General features: G+C 45.1%; 1 protein-coding gene across 5 annotated transcripts in view; it reads right to left on the bottom strand.

Annotated features, from left to right (window-relative positions):
* The window catches only part of CACNA2D3 (calcium voltage-gated channel auxiliary subunit alpha2delta 3), an 876,035-nt gene that overhangs the window by 644,443 nt on the left and 206,820 nt on the right, over positions 1-24,772 (bottom strand). For all 5 annotated transcript variants that reach the window (XM_083156212.1, XM_083156214.1, XM_083156213.1 and 2 more), the window contains one exon: positions 10,154-10,270. In XM_083156212.1, the coding sequence (XP_083012338.1) occupies positions 10,154-10,270 (117 nt within the window). The remainder of the gene's footprint in view (positions 1-10,153; positions 10,271-24,772) is intronic.

Here is a 24,772-nt window from a genome sequence, read left to right as displayed (position 1 = left end):
CCGTGGCTTTGGAAATCCAACCGTCTAATTCACTGCCAAACAGCCATTCTCCTGCAAAGGGAATACCCTCCACACTCTTCTTTGAGTCTACATCTGCAGACCACTGACGCAGCCACAAGGCCCGTCTGGCTGAAACCGCCATGGCTGAATTGCGCGCGTTTATTGCGCCCAATTCCTTTTGTGCCTCGCACAGGATTTTTGCGGTATCCTGAATGTGACGCAGGCTGTCCCCTATCTGGGCCACAGTCATGTCACCCAACAACCCTTCCTGAATCTGGGTTGACCAGGTATGAATTGCCTTGGCCATCCAGCAGCTGGCTAAAACTGGACGCTGGGATGCCCCACTGGCCGTATATATGGACTTGAGGGTAGCTTCCAGCCTTCTGTCCGCCCCGTCCTTAAGGGTGGATACCCCTGGGACTGGTAACAACACCTTTTTAGAGAGGCGGGAAACAGAGGAGTCCACTACCGGTGGCTCCTCCCATTTCTTTCTGCCCAAAGGTTCAAAAGGATATGCATTTGTGAACCTTTTTGAAAGAGTAAACCTCTTATCAGGGTTTTGCCATGCAGCCCTGAAAGCAGTTTCTAACTCTGCCTGCTCAGGGAAGTACACTGGCTGTTTCTTCTGAGTCATGAAGAAAGGATCTCCTTCTGTGGATGCCACTACTGGGAGATCTAAAACATCCCTAATGGCCCTGATAAGGGGCTCGGGACCATGCACTGCCGCCTCAGGAGCTGGTTCCTGCAGACCCTGCTCCTCACCCTCCTCCAATATGTCCTCATCGTCCTCATCTGTGTCAGGATCCATAGCAGTAGCCTGCCTCTTTTGAGGCTGTGCGGGAGGAGGAGGTACATTTTGGGTATGAAGAATATCCACCCTGGCAGCTAACATGGACAATTCCCTCTGAACCCTCTGCGTTTGCTGAGTGTTAGTGGAAAGCTGTGAAGCCACAGAATCCAACAAGGTTTTTATGTTGGAGGCCCACGCAGGCTCCTGCTCGTCTGCCTGCGACTGCCCCGCAAGCTGTGGGGGAACCCCACTGATCTGGGTGTCAGCACTACTGGGCTGAGGTGACATACAAGCCTCACAAGTAACCTGGGACTGTGACTTGGGCACAAACTTGGTGCTACACACCATGCAAGTGAACTTTTTCACCATGATGAGATAATACTACAATGTCTGTAGTAACAAACACAACCCCCACGCAGTCACACACGTGCACACAACTGCTGGATGTGTTTCCTCTGAGTGAAAACAGACTATGTGCTTTGCTTTACTGTCTGTAACTAATCAGTGGGGAAAAAACAGAGCAAATGGGGAGCCAAGTGCACCCTTAACCTGAACTCACAGATCTGGGTGAGCTGGTAACGCTAAACACAGTGATATAAACAACACAGTGTCTGAGTAAGCTAGATAGCGCAGCAGCGCTAAATCGCTATAAAAACCTGCTGTCTCTGCCGTGCTGCAAGTACCCGGATCCACCACGCCAGTGAGGAGCCCTGTAATGGAGTCTGGCAGCGTGTGAAGAAGCAGGAAGTGACAGCGCGCGCCCAGCAGAGCTTGGTCCCGCTCTGAGTGAAGCCCCGCCCCCTTACACGGAGCTGGCGCTTACATATATTTATACTGACATTATTAAGGTGTAAAATATATATCATACATTATACCCTGAGGGGTGTCCCTGGTGGTCCAGCGGCAGCACCCCTATGCCAGTTATCAGACGCGGTGTTCACGCGGTCCCTGCTGGAGAGCCGCCATTACTAGCCGTCGTCTTGCCGCAACAGCAATGGCTGCGGGGACCCCTTGTGGGACCCCCAGCCTGTACTCACCACCGATGTCTTCAGACCTGTCAGGGGTGTGCGGCGGCTAGGGGACTTGCTCGCTACAGCGCAATGCTGTGCGGTGACAAGTCCCACGCAGGACTGGATTGTCCTGTAGCAGGGTCAGCTCTGCACCTGAAGAGGTCGGGGACTGACCCTTCCCCTGACACCCACGAAGCAGGACAGCTGTGTGGTCACTACAGCGCCCCAAAATAACAAACTTGAAAATAAATGTGGAAAAAACTCTGGAGCATCCAGAAGCACTGCCTCTCCTGAGGCACATTTTTCAAAACTGACTAGTGGAGGGAGATTGAGGGGAGGAGCCAGTGCACCCACACTGAAAGTTCTTTTATGTGCCTGTCTCTCCTGCGGAGGTCTCAATCCCCATAGTAGTGAAGCCCAGTATCCCATTGGACGGTAGAGAAATATAGACTAATCAGAGTACACAGGAGAACCTACGTATTCTATGGATGAAGCACATGTGGTCTTACACACACACACACACACACACACGCACAAACATACACACAAACACACACACACTTCTTACTCCTACCAATAGAATTTCTCTCAATCTACTAGCCACTTATGGAATTCTCTTTCAAGTCTTCTATGAAAGCCCATCTCTGTACTGTATTTTGAAGAAAAAAGAGAATAAAGTAGCGCTACTACACCAATGAACATTTAAAGTATACCATTTAATAACATATAAAACAATTTAAAACACTTCAATTAAGGTGTGGATCCGTTCCTATATATACCGCCAATAGTATCTACATAGGATCCAATATTCCAAATTAGACTGTGGATAGATTGAGTAACACAGTCCCCACTTGTGGGTGGTGGAATTTTATAGTTACCACAGTTGTTGTCACCTGGAGATTGTGTTCCAACCGGAATGCATTGCAGCATGAAATTTCTCCAAAATGGGTGATGTGGTCCAGAGGTGGAAAAGGAGGATGGAATGGGTGGCAAGAAAGTCACTGGGGGCGACTGGTCCGGATCCAAAGGTGGTATAATAAAAGTGCTGGATAAAGTGTCCAGGGTTTGCTCCTGACGCGTTTCCCTGCATCTAAGTGCAGCTTTGTCACTCCTTCTCACTCTTGTTTTAATCGTGCCCTCTTCCAATTATAAGGTAAGCTCTCTTACAAGCAGTACTCGCCCTATGCTATGTTTTCATATCTATGTTTTTATTTGTATTATGTATTATGTGCAGATTCGAATTTACCAGGATCTCAAAATGGGATCTTATTGGCTATCCGACTGTCACGTGTTTTGGAGCCAAAACATGTGACAGCTGATAGCCAATAAGATCCCGTTTTGAGATCCGGGTAAATCCAGATCTGCACATCCCTAGTTTTAATGCTGTGATTTACAATATGGGAGACTCAGTGGGGATACTGTATATACTGTAGGTGGTTCTTTAATAGCTTTAAATATAATTATTTTATCCAACACCTTAAACGCTTATAAACAAGGAATAAGTATGTGATGGAATTAATTTTACATTCCACATAAAATTAATGTCAGTATCCAATTTCAGGAATGTCATCTGTTTGTTATGCAAATTATTAATGATCAAACGTGAGATGAAGAACAATAAAATATATTTGATACTGCGGAGCAATTTCATAATCCATCAGCTCAGTGCTGTGAGTCAGATAAGAGGTTATTTTAGTAACACGTTGCCAATACTGTAACCTCAGAGCAAACCGTTTGGTGGGTTTTGTCTTTTTTTTCAAGAACTAAAGAAGAACAAATGATAAGGCTTTTTTCACCCTATTATGTTTTTATTAAAACCAGAGAATGTATAACATATTGTACACTGTCCATTTGCAGCAACACACTTAGGGGTAGATTTATGTTGCGGCGCTGTGGAGCATATGCGATATCCCCGCACGCTAAAGCAGGGTATAGCGCTTCACTATATCTATTAAACCCGCTGGCTGGGTACTTTATAATCGGCGGTGCGGGGGCGGCGCCGTAGCGCATGTACTAGTTCTAGTACAGTGCGCAATAGCCTTACCCGATTCATGAAACCTCCTTATGTGCCCCTTGGTTGTCGCTGTCCCTCTATCAATAACGGCAGATTTGTCCGGCGATGTATGCTTCTCCTCGTTTTTTTTTTTGTTCATTTAAACTAATTTTTTTGGTCCTCTCCCTCTGTAGCCTAACCCTAGCTCTTGATCTACTGTATTCCCTCTTCTGGCTATCCCGACCCTCCCATCCCATAGCCTACCCTAACTTTCCCCATAGTGTAAACATTATGAAAGTTGACATTGTTAATGAAGACATTATGACAATCTAAGTAAGCTACTCCGTGACTCCAGCCATCTGATCGCCTGCGTCCAGCGCTGTGACCATCTGATGTCTGCTATAAAAGCACATGCCAGTTTACAGCAAACATCAGATGAAGGAGGGCAAACAGCAGGAAGCAGGTGATCAGATGACCAGTGTCATGCCGGAGCTCACCAGGTCACTGATCACAGGACCGTGGCAATCGTAAGGTTTTTTTTTTTATGGTGATCAGCTTGTGGTATTATTAGACACACATGGCTGATCACAGGCACCGGCCTAACTCAGCTCTGCCTGTTTGAGTGGAGATTGAGCCGGGAGACTCATTGATAGCTCATAGAAAGGCTCCCTCCAGTATTTGTTCACAATCTTTTTTAGAAATCTGAGCAGTATGGAAATGTGATGAGCTTACAAAAAAAAAAAAAATAGAGAGCATGGACTAGTTTTTCATGAAAACTGCTCCAAAAGCCCTTATATAGTACATTTAGGTGAAACTTACATAATGGCCCTTATTCAGATCTGATCGCAGTACAAATTTATTCTTAAAATGGGCAAAACCATGTGCACTGCAGGTGGGGCAGATGTAACATATATAGAGATAGTTAGATTTGTGTGAGTTATTTTGTTTCTGTGCAGGGTAAATACTGGCTGCATTATTTTTACACTGCAATTTAGATTTCAGTTTTAACACACCCCACCCACCTGCAGTGCACATGGTTTTACCTATTTTGAGAACAAATTTGTACTGCGATCAGATTTGAATAAGAGCCAATGTGTAAAGGATGTGAAAACACCCATTTTCACATAATGGCCCTTATTCTGATTGAGTCGGATCGCTGCATGTGCGTTCAGACAGCCGATGTTTGGTGTTTGCCCATGTGCAGAGGCGTATCTGCGCATGTGTGAACACCTCGCACATCCGAACACGTGTGAATTCCGTGCAGAAAATGATTGGTCGGACCCATCCGAGCAGGGAGATGAGAGAGCGTGAAGGGTTGTTTTGGCTCATTACCATATGCGTACGCCCCGCGTTTCATGTGCGTTCCCATGAAAACGCTGGGTGTACATATGGTAATGCGGCTGTGACGCACGTGTGGGGGGCGGACAGCTGACATAGCCGGATGTCAGCTGCCTGCCCATATCCCTGCTTTCATACGGAAAAATGTCCGATTGGTCTGGAGCACCATTCGATGGTCGGCCGCCATCAGAGGATGAGGGAGGTTTCCACAGATAAGGGAGGTGTTCACATGAAAAATCCGCTCATGGTTGTTCGCTCTGCGTTTTACCACATTTGGACGGTGTGAGCGATCCGTACGGTAGGCGGGGCTAAGAACACTCGGTGGCCGTCCAAAAATACGCATCCGACCGAGTCAACTAGAATAAGGGCCGATGTTAGTAAAAATTATACTGATGTGAATGTTCAAATATTCTCTGTAAAGCGATGCGGAATATGTGTACGCTATATAAGAAAGTGTTATTAATAATAATAATAATAATAATAATAATAAATAGGGCCATAGTTACTTAACTTATTGTTGATATGTTGAGTTGAAAATCCACTCACTTTTTGAAGTGAGAATCAAGGCTAATTTACAAGATGAGCCTCTTAAAACAACACAACATTGAGTATCAAAATACAGATCAATATATATCAGAGCAAAAAAGGGGGAGCTGAAAGTAAGGACAAAACCCTACCTGATATAATCAGTCACATGATATTTTATTCCAGATTATCAGAAAAGTACTTGGGTGAAGCTACTTACAGTACTTACAAAGCAGATTATTCCTCAGTGGGGTTGAGGGACACTTACGTTAGCATGGTGGCAACCATATCTAAAACACATTACAGTTTTTTGATGCACATTCCTCAAGAAAAACTAGCTACGAAACCAAGCACTGGAGAGGATTTTTGTTGTACAAAAATATTCTGGCCCTATATAAGTACAATAAGTAAGTATTATTAAAAAATATATATACAGTGAGGGTTAATATGGTTATAGAATCCTAGACCCAATAACAGACATATGGGTATATTCATTTGATGCTGGATCCATTCCAACATTCTTTTGCCGGAATGGATCCGGCATCCATTATTCAATCAGCGGCTAAATCCAGATGTTGGATTTGGCCACTAGTTGATGCTGACCCGGATTCGGTTTGATCGATCCGGATTGATTCGATCGCCCGCGTGTCCGCACAGGGGACAGATGATGTGCGTCTGCGCATGTGTAGATGCAGGGTGCGTGCACCCACGGCGAACATTCTGTTCGCCGGGTGCACACACCCAGGACAGCGGGCGGGGGGCGGAGAAAGGCAGGGAGCACCAGGCAGCCCTATTACCATATGCAAAAGCCCAGTATTTCATGGGCGTTTCCATGAGTGTAAGGCCGTGATGCGGGTGAGGATTATATGTGTGCTTTACAGCAAGTGTTCCTACTGTATGAAGTATATTCAATGCCCTGAGGGTGAGCTATGACAGCGAGCAGTGGCGATAGCTTGCTGTCATGGCTCGCCCTCAGTATTCAACCAAGTGCCCTTCACTTGCCATTTCCAACCTCGCCGGTTCTTTATGGCGAGGTGTTAACCGGTGGTGCGGCCATCAAAACGGCAGAGCTCACCACAAAATACAGTGGGCTTGCTGCATTTGCGGCGAACTTCGCCATTCCGGGGAATCATCGCCATGCTCTGACAGCGAGGATTTCTCTGGAATATTGAATACAACAAGCAGCCAGCGAGGGGGTTAGACAGCAAAGATGGCTTGTTTTCGGCAATCTTCGCCGTAAACAAGCCATCCTCGCTGCACAAACCCAGTCGCCGGCGGCATTGAATATCTCCCTTAATCTCAAAGGCGCTAGCTTGAAGTACAACTAATGCCTGTTCAATGTTATTGATTTAATGTTTCTTATTCATTCATTGCTTATCTTTCTGTTTTTTGATTCATGTTTTCATTATGTTTATTGTTTGCATTACTATAAGTAACTGATTACCACACCCAATGGTGCTTTTATACTTGTGCTATGATATTTTCTACTATGTATTAGTGCAGTGGTTTCCAACCTGTCACTCGTGAACTACCGGTAGCTCGCCTGAACACAACGGGTGGCTCGACCACTGTTGCCCGCCTCCTGCCCATGTGTACGGCCATCCATCCGCCCGCCCGCCTGTGTGTCCAACCACCCACCCGCTGACAGCAGCTGCAGCAGCCAGGCAGGCAGGCAGAGGGGTTGGGGACATGGCCAGCAGTACACACAGCACTGGCCATGCCCTCACAACGACAAAAATGGTGCCCACCAAATTTTGGCACGTGCCGCAGGTATGCCTTAGGTGTGAGGGGCATTGGGGCAACGGTTAAGGAAGGAAAATATTGGTCCACATAAAGATAAGCAGGGTACCCTGGTAATAGAAGGAAAAGATAAGCGGAATTATTCAAAAATTTCCCGGGCTGGTTTTCCAACCCAATCCACCCCTGCCGGAAACATGTCCGTGTTTCCAGCAAAAGCAGGTGGATTATTTAAACCTGTCGAAAAAAACGGCTAGGATTGAATAGATCAGAACCCCTTCCGATCTATTCATGTCGAAAACTGCCATCTTTTCGGCAAGATGGCAGTTTCGACATCAAGTGAATATATACCAAAGGGGTAAATTTACTAACATGGGAGTTCTATTATCTTCTAGAAGGGCTAAATAAATAAGTAGAATCTGATTAATTGGGTGCTATGGACAACATCCAATCTTCAATATAACTCCCGTCTTAGTAAATTGACCCCAAAGTGTCTGTAAGCAACTTATTAAGTCCGTAAGGGATAATACAATGGCCTAGGTAGACACTGTTAAACACACCAAAAAAAATCTTCTAAACAATAATTGGGTTCAATATGGGGTAATGCACTATAAGTGAAAGTAACCATATAAGAACAGAGAACATAGTAGGCCCTTCAACAAATGTAAACCACCTGTCCACCTTTCACAATTCAATGTGTAAACTTGATCATTCTGCGGGAAGAAAGGCTACAGGGTGCAAACTGACATTTAAAGACAAATATAACAGAATATAAAATGAAACACCACTAAGCATCAGATGCTGAGAGTATAGCAACAGTGGAAGGCTAAGTAGAAGCTATATCAGAGGGACAGTAGGTGGCGCTGAAACAGAAATTATCACTGTGTTGTCTCTCTTGTTTGTGTGATAGTGCATTCTCCTTATCATCTCTTGTTCATCCTCATATCATGCAATAAAGTTTTACATTTCAGGTGCTGGTTATACAGTAAAACATTTTCCACAAATTCCACTGTGTGGTTCATGCTTAAATAGTGAAGCACAATCTATAACATAATATTGCCAGTAACTTCCACCTGTACATTATAAAACAGAGTATGTTTGTGTCTGTGACTTATAAGTGACTAAATACAGTATAAGAGATGCTGTTTCTATAAACATCCTAGCATCTGATGTGTGTGACCTCTAGCATGTATATACATCACATTTCAACTTACAAACTAAACCTGAAATAAAGACTCAGAGACTTAGGTTTGGCAGAAATTGTTAGCTGATTTATTTAAGCATTTTTTAGCTAGATTGATTTATTAATAATTAATTTATTAATGGTGGCCCAGAAAGAACGGCTAATTAACTAAGCTCCACCCACACAATCTGCATACGTTATTAAGCCTACCTTAACAAGCGGTATCCGCTTGACCTACTGCATTGACTACCCACCCATCAGGATGGGGTCGCTGTCCCCGAGCCAGTGATCCAGTGAAGGCCTAAGCCAATGAGAGGTGAGCGCACCGAAAATCAGACATATACGTAGCATAATCATTTGAATAAGAACTAATTCTATTAACCTGCCATTCTTTCCCGCCTATCAGCCAATGCAATTAACACCCACCCCACCACAGTGACATAAGGGAGGGAGGGTGGGAAAACCTTCAGGAAAGAGAGGAAGACTCCTCCCTTTCCTGCACTGATATCCCAGCTAACACTGAACTTCCCTAAGTCCTTATTGGAACACCGATTCACATGCTTCCCGAGGTCACACAACAGCCTTGTATGTTTAACCCACTCCATGCCTATTGCAGACATTACTTTATTCTTCTCATCTGATTTCTAGTTTCACAACACAAATATATCGGTACTTGTTTCCTAGAACGGCCACCATCGGGGGTAATCGTGTACCTTAACTTAAGGTACACGATTACCCCCGATGGACCCGATTTCCTTTGAAATCAGGTCCATTTTGCCAGCAAAGGCAAAATCGGGTCCATCGCATCGGTCGGGTGCATTAACATAGCACGCGATGCAACCGACGCGATGCACCCGATTTAGCCATAGGGTTCAATGTTAAGATATTTTTTAAGATTGAAATCAGGAAAAAAATGGGAAATGGGCCAATATGGCCCATTTCTCATTGTATATGCCCCCCCCCCCCCCATTGTGAACGTCACCCCACGGTTGACGCCAACCCGAAGCGTGGCAAGCGTGGCGATCGTAGCGAGCCCGCGAGGGGCGGCGGTACACGTCCTCCGACCTTTTAATACCCACGCTTCGGGTTGGCGTCAATCGTGGGGTGGCGTTGAGGGGGTTAAAATTAGGGTCTGGGGATAATTTTACATTGAATCCAATGTAAAATAGGGTCCCAGGGACCCTATTCACCTTTTTAATCAATGTAAAAATCGGGACCATCGCGTCGGTCGCATCGCATGCGATTTGGTTGCATGCGATGCGATCGATGCGATGCGACCGACCCGATCAACATCGGTGTGGCCGTGCTAGGAAACAAGTACCAATATATCAATTATAAATCACAGGGGTGTACAGTACAGTATGTTCTCCTACATCATACTGTATATGTAATTCTGTGACATGATGAGCATATTCTTGTACAAATGGGCCTTGGTACATGAGAGAGGCATACATCTGAGAGGGATGCACACAATTCGGAGCTGGAAGGATCGGAGTGATTCCTTTTTCATTATACACAGATACCAACAATAAGCCAATGGTGTGCACCTATTAGTAGACAATTTAAAATATACTAACCCGCACTGCCTCTGACTTTTTGTGGAACATCTCCTCCATATCTTTTGCAAGTTTTTTAACAAGCTGAAGTCCATCTATTTCTTCTATGGAGACTTCTTTCTCAAACTCTTTGTATTTCTGTAGAAACAAAACATCATTATTATTTTGAAGACATTTGTTCTGCACACATAAAGCATACAATGTGGGGCAATTATAACAGAAAATATTATTATTATTATTATTATTATTATTATTAAAGAAGTCCAAATACATTTTTTGCAATTCAGTCTCGTTTAATTGTTTAAATTAATTGTAATTTTTTTAATTTTTTTTTATTCAAAAATGGTATACATTGAATGTTGAATGATGTTAATGTTCTTAAAGTGGCTCACCATTGGATCTGCTGCTAGCGCTAGGGCTGTTGAGCCTGATTAGACATTGGACTTGAAAGGGTTAATGATAAATGTCTCCAACATTAGACAAAAACTACTTACAATGACTGCAGAAGACACTGGGTTGTCCTGTTGGAATACATAGGGATGGGCGATGGGTGGGATGCCGGCAGTCGGAAAACTGTCAGCAGCATCCCGATAATAAGCATCTTAGCACGGGTCTGGGTAAGTATACTTGTTCTCTCCATGTCCCCTAACCCTCCCTACATGGTGCCTAACCATAACCGTTCCCACCATGCCGTCTAACCATAACCCTCCCCATTAGTTCCTAACTCTCCCTGCCTGCACCCTATCCCTCCCACTGTAGCCTAACCATAACTCCCCCTTTTTAGTGTTTAACCCTTTCCCTTCCTTCCTACAGCCTAACCCTACTCCCCCGGCAACATACACACAAATACACCCACGAGTGCCTAAACAACACCCGACATCCTCCCCAACTCTCCCCAACATTCTAATAAGGAGTACACACAGTTCGATTTAGTCTATTTTTCTATTTGATTTTGTTTATATAGGCAAAATCGAATAAAAAAATACATCAAAATGAAACAGAAGTTGAAGCAATCAATTTAAATTTGATCCCGGTGCGGGGCCCCGCGGCATTGAAATCAAATAGAGAAATAGACTGTGCAGGCAAGACTATATAGTACAGATTTGTGCCATACAGTCTAAATCGAATGTGTACACGGTGCTGTGTGATTCGATCCCAATTAGATTGAGATTGATTCGGGATTGAATAGAAAGTAAATCGGACCGTGTGTACACTACTTTACAGTTGCCATTCCAACGTCTGTCTTCTGGCCGTGAGTCAGGATTCCGGCACATGTCGACTAACGGCATCCCAACCGGCGGGATATGTTTACTGCATTTCATCATGTCTATCACATCCATTATTTACCTTTTTCTTTCTGTTTAATTTGGAATTCAGAGGACACTGGTTTCTGGATAACAAATACCACACACCTGTTATCCACTAATGAGAGCAGCATACCGGTGGAAAGCACTAAAATACATCTACTTTTATTTCCCCAAACTTCCAAACGAGATATTGACTAAATATGTTTTTGTGTGCATAGAGCAGGGGTTCTCAAACTCGGTTCTCAGGACCCCACACAGTTCACGTTTTCCAGGTCACCCGGCAGGTGCCCAGGTGCATTTAATACTCATGGACACAGGTGGTGCTAATTATTTCACTTGTGATTCTGGGGTAGATTTATTAAGCTCAGTGAAGTGATAAAATGTCTGGTTTTTATCATCGGCCAATCAGCTCCTACCTATCATTTATCAAACCAAGCCTGTAACTTCCCAGGTAGGATCTGATTGGCTGGTGATAAAAAACAGACATTTTATCACTTCACCGAGCTTAATAAATCTGCCCCCTCTGTGAGGAGACCTGCAAAATATGTGTGTTGTCCTGAGGGCCGAGTTTGAGATCCTGTGGCATAGAGCACTATGCTTTCACTTTACGTGTCTGCAGAGTGGATCAACAGTAAACTGCATGTGAATTTAATTTCTCAGAAATAAATCAAATGATAACACACTTTCTATTTAGTAATCACTTCCAGATACTGCAAAATATTACCTGAATTATGCATCTTGCTAATAGCTTGGTAGAGGTTATAAAATTTTTTTGACTTTTTCCAGCATTTTAACAGTTTAAAAATTGTTGGCAGTTGTAGACCACCTGATATCTAGTAAGTGTATGTGCGGAAGTATTGTTTCGCCCATACACTTGCATTAGCTATAGCTCACCTGTACAGTACTTCATCAATGTCAGCCTCACGGGTTGGGATCATTTGGTCTATTGCATTATGGTAGAAAGTCATTAGGTCGAATCCATTAGGTCGACATGCTAAAAGGTCGACATGATTCTAGGTCGACATGGGAAAAGGTCGACATGATTCTAGGTCGAAAGGTCATTAGTTCGACAGGTCATTAGTTCGACAAGGTCATTAGTTCGACATTGTCTATGTCGACATTCACAAGGTCGACATGGGGTTTTTCACTGTTTTTTTTACCTGAATGTCAACACAGTCGACATGGACACAGTTTAAAGTGCACTGCATCCCCTCGCATCGCTCGCTGCGCTCGCTATGCGTCGGGCACGGTGCCTCGCTACGCTCGGCACACTATTTTATTCTCCCACCACGCCCTAGTGGATGGTAGGGCATGAAATACCGCCTGTCGGCACATGTTGGCTCAAAAAACAGTGAAAAACTCCATGTCGACCTTGTGAATGTCGACATAGACCATGTCGAACTAATGACCTTGTCGAACTAATGACCTGTCGAACTAATGACCTTTCGACCTAGAATCATGTCGACCTTTTCCCATGTCGACCTAGAGTCATGTCGACCTTTTAGCATGTCGACCTAATGGATTCGACCTAATGACTGTCTACCATAATGCAGTAGACCAAATGACCGCATCCCCAGCCTCACATGTGTAGGGAATTCTACAAGGTGATGCAAAAAATACTCCCAGATTTTAGAGGTTAAAAAAGGGCATGGTAAATGCTATTTAAAATTTTAGTACGTAATCTAATGGAATATAGTATATTTTCTATTGGTTTTATATATGATATCGTCATTTCTTTGTGGCCCTAAGTTTATTAACAGTTCTTGGCTGATGTTTGTAGACCTCAGCTGTAAAGGTGCATAAACTCTGGCCGATATATTGGCCGTTCGATTGAACAGCCAATATATCGATGCACCATCGGCCAGTGCACTTGAGCGATATATCAGTGACCGGCGTCGTTCACAGATATATTGCGTTGGCTCTGCAACACAGCTGATGCCCAATAGATCTAGAAATATATCAGGGCATCGTGCTGTGTGTACGGGTGATCCACCAACTGCCCGTACAGCCTCGCCGGTAGCTGTCAGTGATTGACAGCTCACTGGGCAGGCGCATTCAAATGCGCCCACCCACTTGTGATGTCAGTTCCGACAGATTGGGCAGTGTGAATGGAGATATGTAGATATATCTGCAGATCAATTGATTGATATTAGTGCGTACCCAGCTGTAAGGTGTCCCCATTGACTGTGTAGAAGCCTCTCATGAAGCTGATGGTGAGGATGGTTTTCCACCCAGTAATGAAAATTATACCTGTTAATGTAGCCAGACAAATAAAAGTGAGTTTCCTCAAGACATTGCAGCGGTAATGCCAGCAATCACCCGCCGAGTAATGCACAACTTCAGAAATCGACTATCGACTTTTACGAATGGAGGCCACCGTGTGGGCAATATCATATTCAAAATCAACTGAAAAATCTGGGATTTTTTTTTTTTTTGCCTCATCCTGTACTGTACCTGCCTGATCCTTAGATCACAGAACCGGGCTTCAGCTTGTGGTCAGTCTAAGAGCATCACCAGGCAGATGCTGAATCACAACAACAATATCTCATCTATGCAAACAGGGTTTATATTTTATTAAATGGACCCAAATGTGTCTACTTGTTGCGGGTTGCAGTGAGATTTTGGTTGATTTAGCCATTAGGTGATTTAGTCAACCTTGTTTTATCTTTTATAAAATTACCACTTTAAATCTAGATGCTAAATCAACAAAATGTTTGATACATACAAACTTAGGGGTTATTCTGATTCACTGGCACAATCACTCTCTAATGGACAAAACCATGTGCACTGCAGGTGGGGCAGATGTAACATGTGCAGAGAGAGTTAGATTTGGGTGGGGGGTGTACTTCAAACGGATATCTATATTGCAGTGTAAAAATAAAGCAGCCACTATTTACCCTGCACAGAAACAATAAAAAACCCAAATCTAACTCTCTCTGCACATGTTACATCAGCCCCACCTGCAGTGCACATGGTTTTATCCATTAGAGAGTGATTGTGCCTTTTCGAGTGAATCAGAATAATCCCCTTAGTTTCTTTAGTTTTATTACATTTGGGGCCCGATTCAGGTTGGGGCCCGTCTCAGGTGTTCAGTAAGCCTCCTGTCCGAACCCCCGACCCCTCTCTGCTGACCCCGATTCCACCCTTGCATGCCTCCGCTGCAGAACAAATAATTTAATGATCATCGACCATCGAATGAGTTCTCCTTCTTTCGCAAGTAGAAGTCAGTGAAAACTGACGTTTATTTATTTACATGCGGCTGGACGAAGACGGGGCAGGCAGCTGATGTCCCCAGACATCAGCCGCCCGCCCGCTCCCCGCAGGCAACGGCCTGGTTGCGTATACATGGGAACCCCCAGAGTTTTCATGGGAGCACCCATGAAACACTAGGTGTTCCCATGGATGAGCTCCATTCCCGCCACCTTCCGCCCCGGCTTGCCCCAATGCTTGAGAACGGCTCGACGAGTTACAAAAGCCATTCACACAGGGGGCTGCACATGTGTATAACAGAGCATGCGCAGTTCCCAAAACATCAGAATCACCCCCTACATTTGACCTCTAGATTTTTCCAATGACCTCAATGGTAAAACAGGTGGGGAAGAGTCCAAAATCCTCACAGAAAGGTGTAAACACGGCCCCAAAATTGCATGACCATTCATTTAACATAGGTATTCACAATTGGGCATGGCCATTCACCCACATTCGCTCTGCCCCTCCCCACACAGTGGAGGCACACTCCAATTTGTAGAGAGGTCTCCCAAAACTGAAGAGCACTTTCTGCCTATACTGTATATACAGATTTCATGTTTTGTGAATGACAGCCAAACTTACACACAAATAAATAAATAATGTTAATATACTGTAATTGTGCCTATAACTACTTTACATTAGTTCAATGGATATCTAGAAAAAGTTAATTAATTTAAACTTCTTTTATAGAAAACCAACATGGCTTAAAAACAATTAATTTCTTTCCTGTAGAAAACATAATGACTATTGATGGTTGCAGGGAAATTGACATTACAATTAAGTTAATCTTACACAAGCTATCTTCCATGCAAATAAAACAATTAGTTTCTATTCAATTTACAGGTGAGCCAATTAAACTGTGTTCTGGTTTTGTTGACAAAACTATCATTGTGCTTTTGTATCGGATTTTGGCAAAGCCGGGCTTGTATTTTTTTTTTATATTTTCGGTATCACCAAAAAATAATAATAATAATAATAATAATAATTACAGTATTACTATAGGTAATCAACTTGGTAGCCTCATGTTGTAACATTGGTGGCTATTCAATTCACCTCCCAACTTCTCCTGACAGGCATGTTAACGCCTGGACATGGTAACCCCCAGAGGTATCAGGGATTTTCTTTCGCCAGCTGGAGGCTTGTGGAAAAAAAACCTGATGCTGCCATCTTTGGGGCTAATTGAATAGCCCCCAGGTGATTAACCCCTTTGGTGGTATTCCTGGAAACTTTCCAGGCTGAGCCGTACTGCCGGCGCAGGCTCTCTCGGAAAATTTCTGAGCATTCCACTGTAAAGAAAGGGTGTGCCACTGGTGGCTCCAACGGTGAACCACTGGCGCACCAAGGGAGCAGGGGCTGCTGCAATAGGCAGCGGCTGCCCCTTCTGTGGTGAGTATTTCTAGAGCAGGACAAACCTGCCCTGGTAGGTTTGTTTTGCCCCAGCAAAACCCACCACTCAAGGGCATAATTACCTACAATAAAATACTGCTGTAATCGAATATCATCCTGTGTCGTTTTTCCTTATTTCTGTGATTCTACAATAGTGTTGATGGAAGTTATCTATTTAATGTTTGTGTCAACTCAATTTCTTCCATTAACATTGATTTGCACATTGATTTGCTCATGGAAGCAGCAGCCTAGTGTAGCATTCTGACACAATATATGCATGCTTGACTTTTGGTCATCAGAAATATTATATCACAAAAAGTATTGCAGGCCACAGCCCTAGTTCATGGTTGATGATGATGAAACATAGTGTGACACAGTACATAGCTCACAGCCTTAATACATTTAGTCATTTATTGTAATTGTATCTTAATAACATTTTAAGCTAGCTTATCAACGAAAATAAAGACTCGGACACAACTGCAACTTCCAAAACCTCAAGAGGAAGTGCTGTCATTCAAATCCCCCTTAAATACCTATCTAAAGAAAACCTCCTACATACTTCTTGATAGAATCTAACTACCCACCCCCTACAGAGATTGATCTGTCTCACAACCAAGTCCTAGTCCAACCAATAACAAAAATTCAAGACTCTTAAGGTGCCCACACACTAGAACGATTTTTGGGCCGATTGTCCGATTTCCGATAAATCGTCCGATATATCATCCGATGTTTACCGATAATCGGTCGAAAATTGGCTGATTTTGGTCTGATGCGCACTCCCGTGGATCTTTAGCTGAATCTTCTGATCTTACATACTGCAAAAAAGATCAGAAGATTTAACAAAAGATCCATAGGAACGCACACGGGATCTTAAGAAAAATCTTTGGTAAAGATGTGCGCTTGCCTGAAATCTTTTGTCCAGGATGGAAAAAAGATTTCATGGCTAATTTGTGCGCACATCTTACGATCGCAGATCTTTCTAGTGTGTGGGCACCTTCATGCTATGCAGCCCTCACATTATCTAATCACAGTCACACTGCAGCTCACCACCACACCTAGGGCCTTATTCTGGTCTGTGCGGCCGGAGCCGAATATGCGGCCAGGACCGAGCGTCCTAAACCCGCCTTCCGTACGGATCGATCACTCCGTCCGAATGCGGTAAGCCGCTGACCGCACGGAGCACGAGTGGATTTCTCATGTATACACCTCCTCCATCTCTGGGAACCTCCCCCATCATTCGATGGTCGCATACCATCGAATGCAGGACCGAGTGGTCAGGCAGCTCCCGCGAGCTCAGACCACTCTGGCATTTCTCCGTGCAAAAGCAGGGATCTGGGCGGGCAGCTGACATCCGGCAATGTCATATGTGCGCCCCCTACACGTGCGTCACGGCCACATTACCATACGTACGCCCAGCGTTTTCGCGGAGCGTATGCATATGTTAATGAGGCCAAACAGCCCTTCACGCCCCTCTCCTCCCCCTGTTCGTAGTGTAAACAATTCATGCGGAATTTGGACGTATGTCCCTTTCGCACATGCGCAGAAATGCCTCTGCACATGCGCAAACACAAAACATCGGCGGAACGAACGCACGTGGACATATCCGCACCAACCAGAATAAGGGCCCTAGTTCTCTGGCACCTGAACCAAAATAGAGGGTATTGTATTGAATACAAATTATGCAAGATCCAACACCGGGAGGATGATGTTTTGGCTTATTTTTGGATCCGGATCTGGCAGGAAAACTGGAGCCTGGGCTTGGAAATATTTAGAAACACCTGGGGGGGAATGTAATAGGGTGAGAGAAAAAGTGAAGATTTGGTAAGAAATCTTTAGTTTTTTTTAAAGCGGCAATCCTTTACACTGCAAAACCAGTTTGATTTTGCAGTGTTTACCATTCTATTACATTTCACCCCCGTGTTTATGTGTTTTTAGTTTTTGGGAAAACAAATTTCTCATCTCCGGCTTAAAGTAAAAGTCAGTTAGGCTTGTTCCATATAGCAGGGAACGTCACAAAACTGCTAGTTAGGTTCTAGAATATCCTGTAAATTTTATCTAGGGATGTTATTTTGCCCATTCCTCTAACATCTGTGCTTTGTACTACGCTACTACACCCAGGGGCGAATTTAGGGGTCAGGCCGCCCCTAGGCACAACACTTTTGCCGCCGCCCATTTTAACATATTCATCATTCAGGCTGATGTTGGAATATATAATCAAACTTCAGCCACAGTAGTACGCACCATTTTTTTTTATTATTCTGTAGTACAGTGGACTCGGGAGGGAGGGTGGGAGCCTGGAGCTGAGGCACACAGACACACTGTGACGCCCACCCTGCACGCCCATTGACACAGCAGCCAATAGCGGCAGGGGGGCAGTGGCTCAGCTCAGAATCAGCACGTTGAGCTGAACCTCAACCACCGGAGCGTACGGGGACGTCGCCGCTGCGAGACAGCACAGCAATCACATATGTGCAGTTGCAGCACGTGGACTCCAAGTGGGCAGTGGTGAGTGACAAACAGCGCCACCGCCAATCATGACGGCAGCAGCGCTGCTTGACTTGTCACTCGACGATGCATGCTTGGAGTCCACGTGCTGCAGCTGCACATATGTGATTGCTGTGCTATCTCGCAGCGGCGATATCCCCTGCGAGACAGCACTGCTGGCTCGGCTATCTGAGCCCGATGTTGCTGACTGCCGCCCATAAAATGTGCCGACTGACTACACCTTCATACCTTCCAACTGTCCCGATGTCCCACCTGTGGGCAGCAGTTTCCTGAGTCCGTAGATCACTAAGTTGGGCGGGATGCACATGTGACACCATGCATAGGGGCCTCTCAAGGGCTGACAGAGGAGAAGATTCAGCTTACTGTAAGTGGAAGTAGAACAAGACGTATAAGCTGTTCTTGCTCATGAGGACCAAACCCAAAGGTTGCAAATACACTAGTTTATAACCGTGGCTGCTCTAGAAGAAAATATATGTATAACATAATTATTGGAAACCATTTTCCTTCCTTGCATTTTTTGCATTCACCTTTATAACCGAGAATCTGTAAGTTTCAGCCTCTGGAATGGTCATTCTCAGACTCTGCTAAAAGTATGTTCTTCCATATATTAGAAGTTAAGGCTTTCTACTGTTTACAGCCCAATACAGATAAGTATTACCATTGCAATTATTAGTCCCTACAGGTGAACTTAGCTGTAAGGTAAATTGGAGCCCAAGTCTTAAATAGAAAAATGTACAGAACATGTCAGTGGTCAATTTACTATTCATTACATACCAAACAGCACATCATGTACTGGTTATAAATAGAACTTAATACGGAACCTCTGCATTTTCGCCATTAAGCAGTGAGAATCAGCCATAAGAAACGAGTGGTTCAGGAGAATAGAGTAAGTATTATTATTATCCTATTATACTGTAGTGATAATTATATTACAGTATTAGAGCACTGTACAGAGAATAGGAAACCACTCACATCAGTCCCTGACAAATAGGAGCTTTCAAGTCTAAATTTTCTATATAAATGTGGCTCTTTTCTTAATGAGATGTGGCTCCCGCACCCGCTGCACTGCTGCATGCCTCCTAAGTGCGCAACTTTTCTGTGTGCCTGATGTGATGTTATCCAGTCATGTTGCGTGAAGAGCATGCTGTACCCAGCATTAGGAATGGTAACAGAGACCGGGTGATGGGTGCTGCGGCGCGGGGGGACCTGGGTTCGGCCGTGGCACTCCACGGTTGAGGGGCCGGTGGGTTTGCCGGGCAATGTAGAGAGCTGTGGTAAAGTACCTAATCCACGGTGGGGGTGTTGTTGTGCCGGGTGATGGGTGCTGTGGCGCGGGAGGGACCTGGGTTCGGCCGCGGCGCTCCACAAGTAGCGGGGGCAGGCGGGTTTTGCCAGGTGATGTAAAGAGATGCAGGAAATGTACCCCTGCTGCCGGCGTCCCTGCTGCTCCGATCCTCTCTGCTGATGAAAGGGGGGGGGGGTGTGGGTGATGCTCCAGTGGGGGGAGAAAGTTGTGGATGGCGCTGATCTCCATCCAGGGGGATGGTGCTCCAAACTGCCGCCCTCCAGTGGCCGGCGCCCTAATCAAATGCCTAAAGCTGCCTAGTGGTGGTGCCGGCCCTGCATGTTGGTAGACCACCTATGCTCTACAGTATGCATTCACTATGGTTCATTTAATTAGAAACCAAGCAACCTATCTGTATGTTCTCCCCTGCAAATCAGAGCATCTGGAGGAAATCCGGGGGCGAATTTAGGGGTCAAGCTGCCCCTAGGCACAACATTTTTGTGTCCCCCTCTCCCCTTATTTTAATGTAATCATATATGTATAAACATTTTTATTTATATATTTCATAAAAATGTAACTGTAGCCCACCTTAATATTTTTTAAAGCACTTTGGACTGCTCACTGTACGGAGGCCCCGGAGGGAGGGAGGCACTTATTAGTACAGTGATTAGCACAGTGTCTCCGTCAGTCTCTCTCCGGCTTACACACTGTGATGAGCACAGGGAGGATCTGCGCGCCGCTCAGCTGCTGGATACACAGCAGCCAATAGACTGTGTGTGTGTGTAGAGTAGCCAATAAGCGGGAGCCGTCAGCTGTGTGGCTGAGCCATTTCCGGACGCACAGGTGGACCGTCGGACCCAGCCACTAAGTGGTGATGTAATGTGTATGGCAGAGTGGGTGGGCAGTGGCGGGTGACGAGCGGCACTGCCGCCGACATATGATAATTCGTGTCTGCGGCGCTCGTCACTCGCCGCTGCCCACCCGCTGTGCCAGAATGTCAGCCTGCCTGCCGCCCTTAATTGGTGCCGCCCTGAGGCCGGTGCCTCATGGGCCTAGGCACAAATCCGGCCCTGGTAGCACCACCTGTGTATTTTTTTAAATGTGCCAGTGGTATTTGCATACACCTTTTCTCCTGCCATGTGGTCTGGAAAATGTGAACCATTGGTAGCTCTTAAACTGGCTAGTCCAATGCAAACCAATGATGGATATCCAACCTAAATTTTACTTTAGATTATTCTATCTAGCACAGAAGACTACGAGTATTTTCAATGGATGATTGTTCATTATTGCTACTAAAATTGTTTGTCAGTAGGAAAACAGAAATATTGTCCCTTCCCCAGTTGGAATCCTGGGCTGTTTTTGCTGTGCTTGACAGATACTTGACAGGCGGAATTCAATGTTCTACCTGTTCAGTGTCGAAAAGTGGGCATGTCAGATTTTCGAAAACGGCCATGAATTTTACAACCCACAGCCGTTTCCATAAAATTAGATTCAACTTGTTTTAAAGTCAGATCTGTTTTGTCTAAATCTACCTTCAATGCTGTCGGAAACGGCAGCATGGAATAGGCAACGGCCGCTATTTCCCCTATTGAGAAGCAGAGCACTTTTCTGGCACAAGAGTCCAATTTCCCAAACTACGCGCAATAAGGTGAAATATGTCCACAGACTAAGAAGCAGATGTTAAAGGTCCGCTTAATGAAGATGCACAATCCAATTAAAAAACACACCTGTGAAATTACGCAGTATCTTTTTCTGGTTATTGGATAATCACAGAGTGCGCTATAAAAAACACTTTCACCGGTCATCCACATTTTCGTACGAGACCAGCGATCGTTCGCCCATCTGAATATCACTTGTCACTATGCTAAGTCACATGGCAATGGCTCGTTGGTGGTTCTGTGATCCATTTTAATGTAATCAGTGAACAATGCAGCTAAATTGCAAAGTCTGTCGCACGTGTGCTTGAAGTTTTAATTATAGCTTAGCTGGGTTTACTTCATTATTGTCAAGGAGGTAAACTAGGAAAAACAAAAGACAGCCAATAACAAAGAGACCACTCGTTTAATGGTCTGCGATATGCGGGAGAAAAGATGCATAATGAAAGAGTCCAATTTGCGGAGCAATTACGAGGTTATCCACAAGACAAGCAGTGCTGAGGACAGCCGAGGACAGGTAACAGAAGCACTGTGTTCACACTGCACAGAGTCTATATGGAAATTGGTGCAGAGGGAAAATATGCAGTTGCCTCATTCAATCAGATGCTGTCATTTTTTCTGATAATAAAAGAAAATACCAGATTAGTTGCTATGGACAATGCCGAATTATTATTTTGCAAAAGCTACAGTACAATACATTTCTTTGGGCCTTCTGGTTGACTCGCTCGGGCATGTATTTGCACCCTTGTGAGTCATCCAGAACCCACCCGTTGAATGGTGGTACGCCCGCCCCCATTCGCACGCCGGGTTCTTCCGTCCAGCATGTGAATGGGTGTTTTACAGAAACAACCATTTGCATGCCAGCGGGAACCTCCCCTTGTCGACCATCGAATGATGGGAAGGGCACACGCATATGTACGGGTGATCCAGACCACTCGTACATATGAACAAAGAAATGCAGTGATATGGGCGAGCAGCTGTCATCCGGTTATGTCAGCTGTCCACCCCCACACGTGCAGCACGACTGCATTACCGTATGTACACCCAGCGTTTTCTTTGGAACGCCCAGGAAGCGCTGGGTGTATGCATATGCTAATGCCCCTGGCAGTGGCGTAACTATAAATTTTGCTCCCCCCTGCCAAAAATAATTGGAGCGCCCCCCCCCCCCACCCACCCTCATCTGAGTGCCAAAACAGGGAAATTTAACAAATGAAATAAAAAATGAAATATAGATATCTATACATTTGAAAAAATGACACCTGGGTTTTGCATAGTTAATGGGATATACACACACACTGTGACACACTTTATGTGACACTCACCCCCTCTTAAACACCCGTTATGCTCCATGCTAGTGTGCTACAGGCTCCAGAGAGTCCACCCTGTAAGAAAAGTCTCAGAAGTCACGCTGGAAGTAAGGGACAGTCTGCAAACTACTTGCGGCTATACAAGTGTAATCAAGAGTGTATGAATACACTTGTAAAGTGGAAAGTAGTTTACAGACTATCCCTTAATCCAGTGTGTGACTGTGTGAGCTCTAGCACACCTGAGAGGACTGGGGAGGACGGGACTGCATACAGAAGTAATAAATCAGTGCAGCTCCGTGACCCCAGTGCCCTCTCTTATCCTGCACAGCAGCAGAGAACTGAAGGCAAGTCAGGGAGAGCGCCCTGCAGACCCCCGGCTCCTCCAAGCCACTGCGGGGGTTGCTGTATGCTAGTTACGCCACTGGCCCCTGGCCAACACCCCACGCCCCTCTCCACCCCCCACCCCCCCAAGGCAGGGAGCGTGCAATCGGCAAACAGATTAAGAGAAGAGATTGCACATTCCCAGCGTATGTGCATGCACAGAAATGCAGCTGCCCATACGCAAAACACCGGCCCCCCATTCGAATTCGCACAAGAGTGAGTCAACCAGAATAAGGGCCTTTATGTGTTAAAAGGCAGAATATCCTAACTAAGGGCCTGATTCAGACTTGTTCGCTAGACTGCCGCCCAGCCGAACGCCCACCCTGCCCAGCACCCGAATCCCCTCGCATGAGGCCGAAAGGAGGACAAATCATTGCTCCGAAAAGTAAGTCAATACTTACTTTTCAGAAGCTCGGAGATCGCCGAATTGGGGTCGGGCGCTGATGTCTTGCAACGTCAGCTGTCTGCCCTGAGCAGGCATCTCCATGACTGCGTTCTCCATATGGACAGGGGTTGTGTCCAGTGTGACAGGGCCTGTGTCCAGTGTGACAGGGGCTGTGTCCAGTGTACAGGAGCTGTGTCCAGAGGCTGTGTCCATTGTCCAGGGGCTGTGTCCAGGGTGACAGGCTGTGTCCAGTGTCCAGGGGCAGTGTCCAGGGGCTGTGTCTAGGGGCAGTGTCCAGTGTCCAAGGGGCTGTGTCCAGTGTGACAGGCTGTGTCCAGTGTAAAGTAAAGATACCTCTTTGTATTTTTTGCTCTTTGGAGCATTTCTCTTTTTTTGGGATAGTTTATTAAACTGCCACCCTGTCTGCCCCTGCAGTGCCGCTCTGCTTCCAAGATGTGCCAGGTTGGAAGTGTAAGGTCCACATGTACAGTATGTGATGCCCACTGCTGTCGCTTAGCTCAGTCATCCAGCTACCTCGGTATACCCTTTTGGCCCAACTACATTAAATGAAAACAATTTTGTAAGCTGTGAAGTGATCAAAATTGACTAGAAATTTGTGGAAACTAATGTTATTGAGGTCATTAATACTTTAGGGGCAAAAACAGGCCCAAATTCTGTTATTTTAGCAATTTTTAGCATTTTTTCATAAAAATCCAGATCCAAAACCAATACCCACAAGGGTGGTTTTGCCAAAACCAATCCAGATCCAAAACACGAAGGGAGATCCAGATCCAAAACCAAAACCTGAAAAAGTGGCCGCCGCACATCTCTAGTTTGCACATGCACATTTTTGCGCATGCACAGACTACCCACCATCGAAAACAGGGCCGAATTCGGGCCGAACGAACAGGTCTGAATCAGCCCATATATTACTAAATGAAATGGTCCTATACTGTGTGACCAGGAACTGTCAGGCACGCAGATGCTACAAGAAGCACATAATGTACCTTGTGCATAAATGACAGTACAGAGAGTGATCATGATTTATCAATAGCTTAATCTACCATTTATAGGTATGGACACTCTATCACCTCATACGGTACAGTATGCCCATAATTAATAACAATTAAGCTATAACTGTTGTGGGTCAAATATTTACTGAGCCCCATAATAGCTTCAG

Source organism: Crinia signifera, chromosome 8 (genome assembly GCF_055691185.1).
Source record: "Crinia signifera chromosome 8, ASM5569118v1, whole genome shotgun sequence".
In the NCBI taxonomy this organism is placed as follows: Eukaryota; Metazoa; Chordata; class Amphibia; order Anura; family Myobatrachidae; genus Crinia; species Crinia signifera.
Note: the sequence above shows the minus strand (reverse complement) of the source record. Positions and strands in the feature narration are given on the sequence as shown.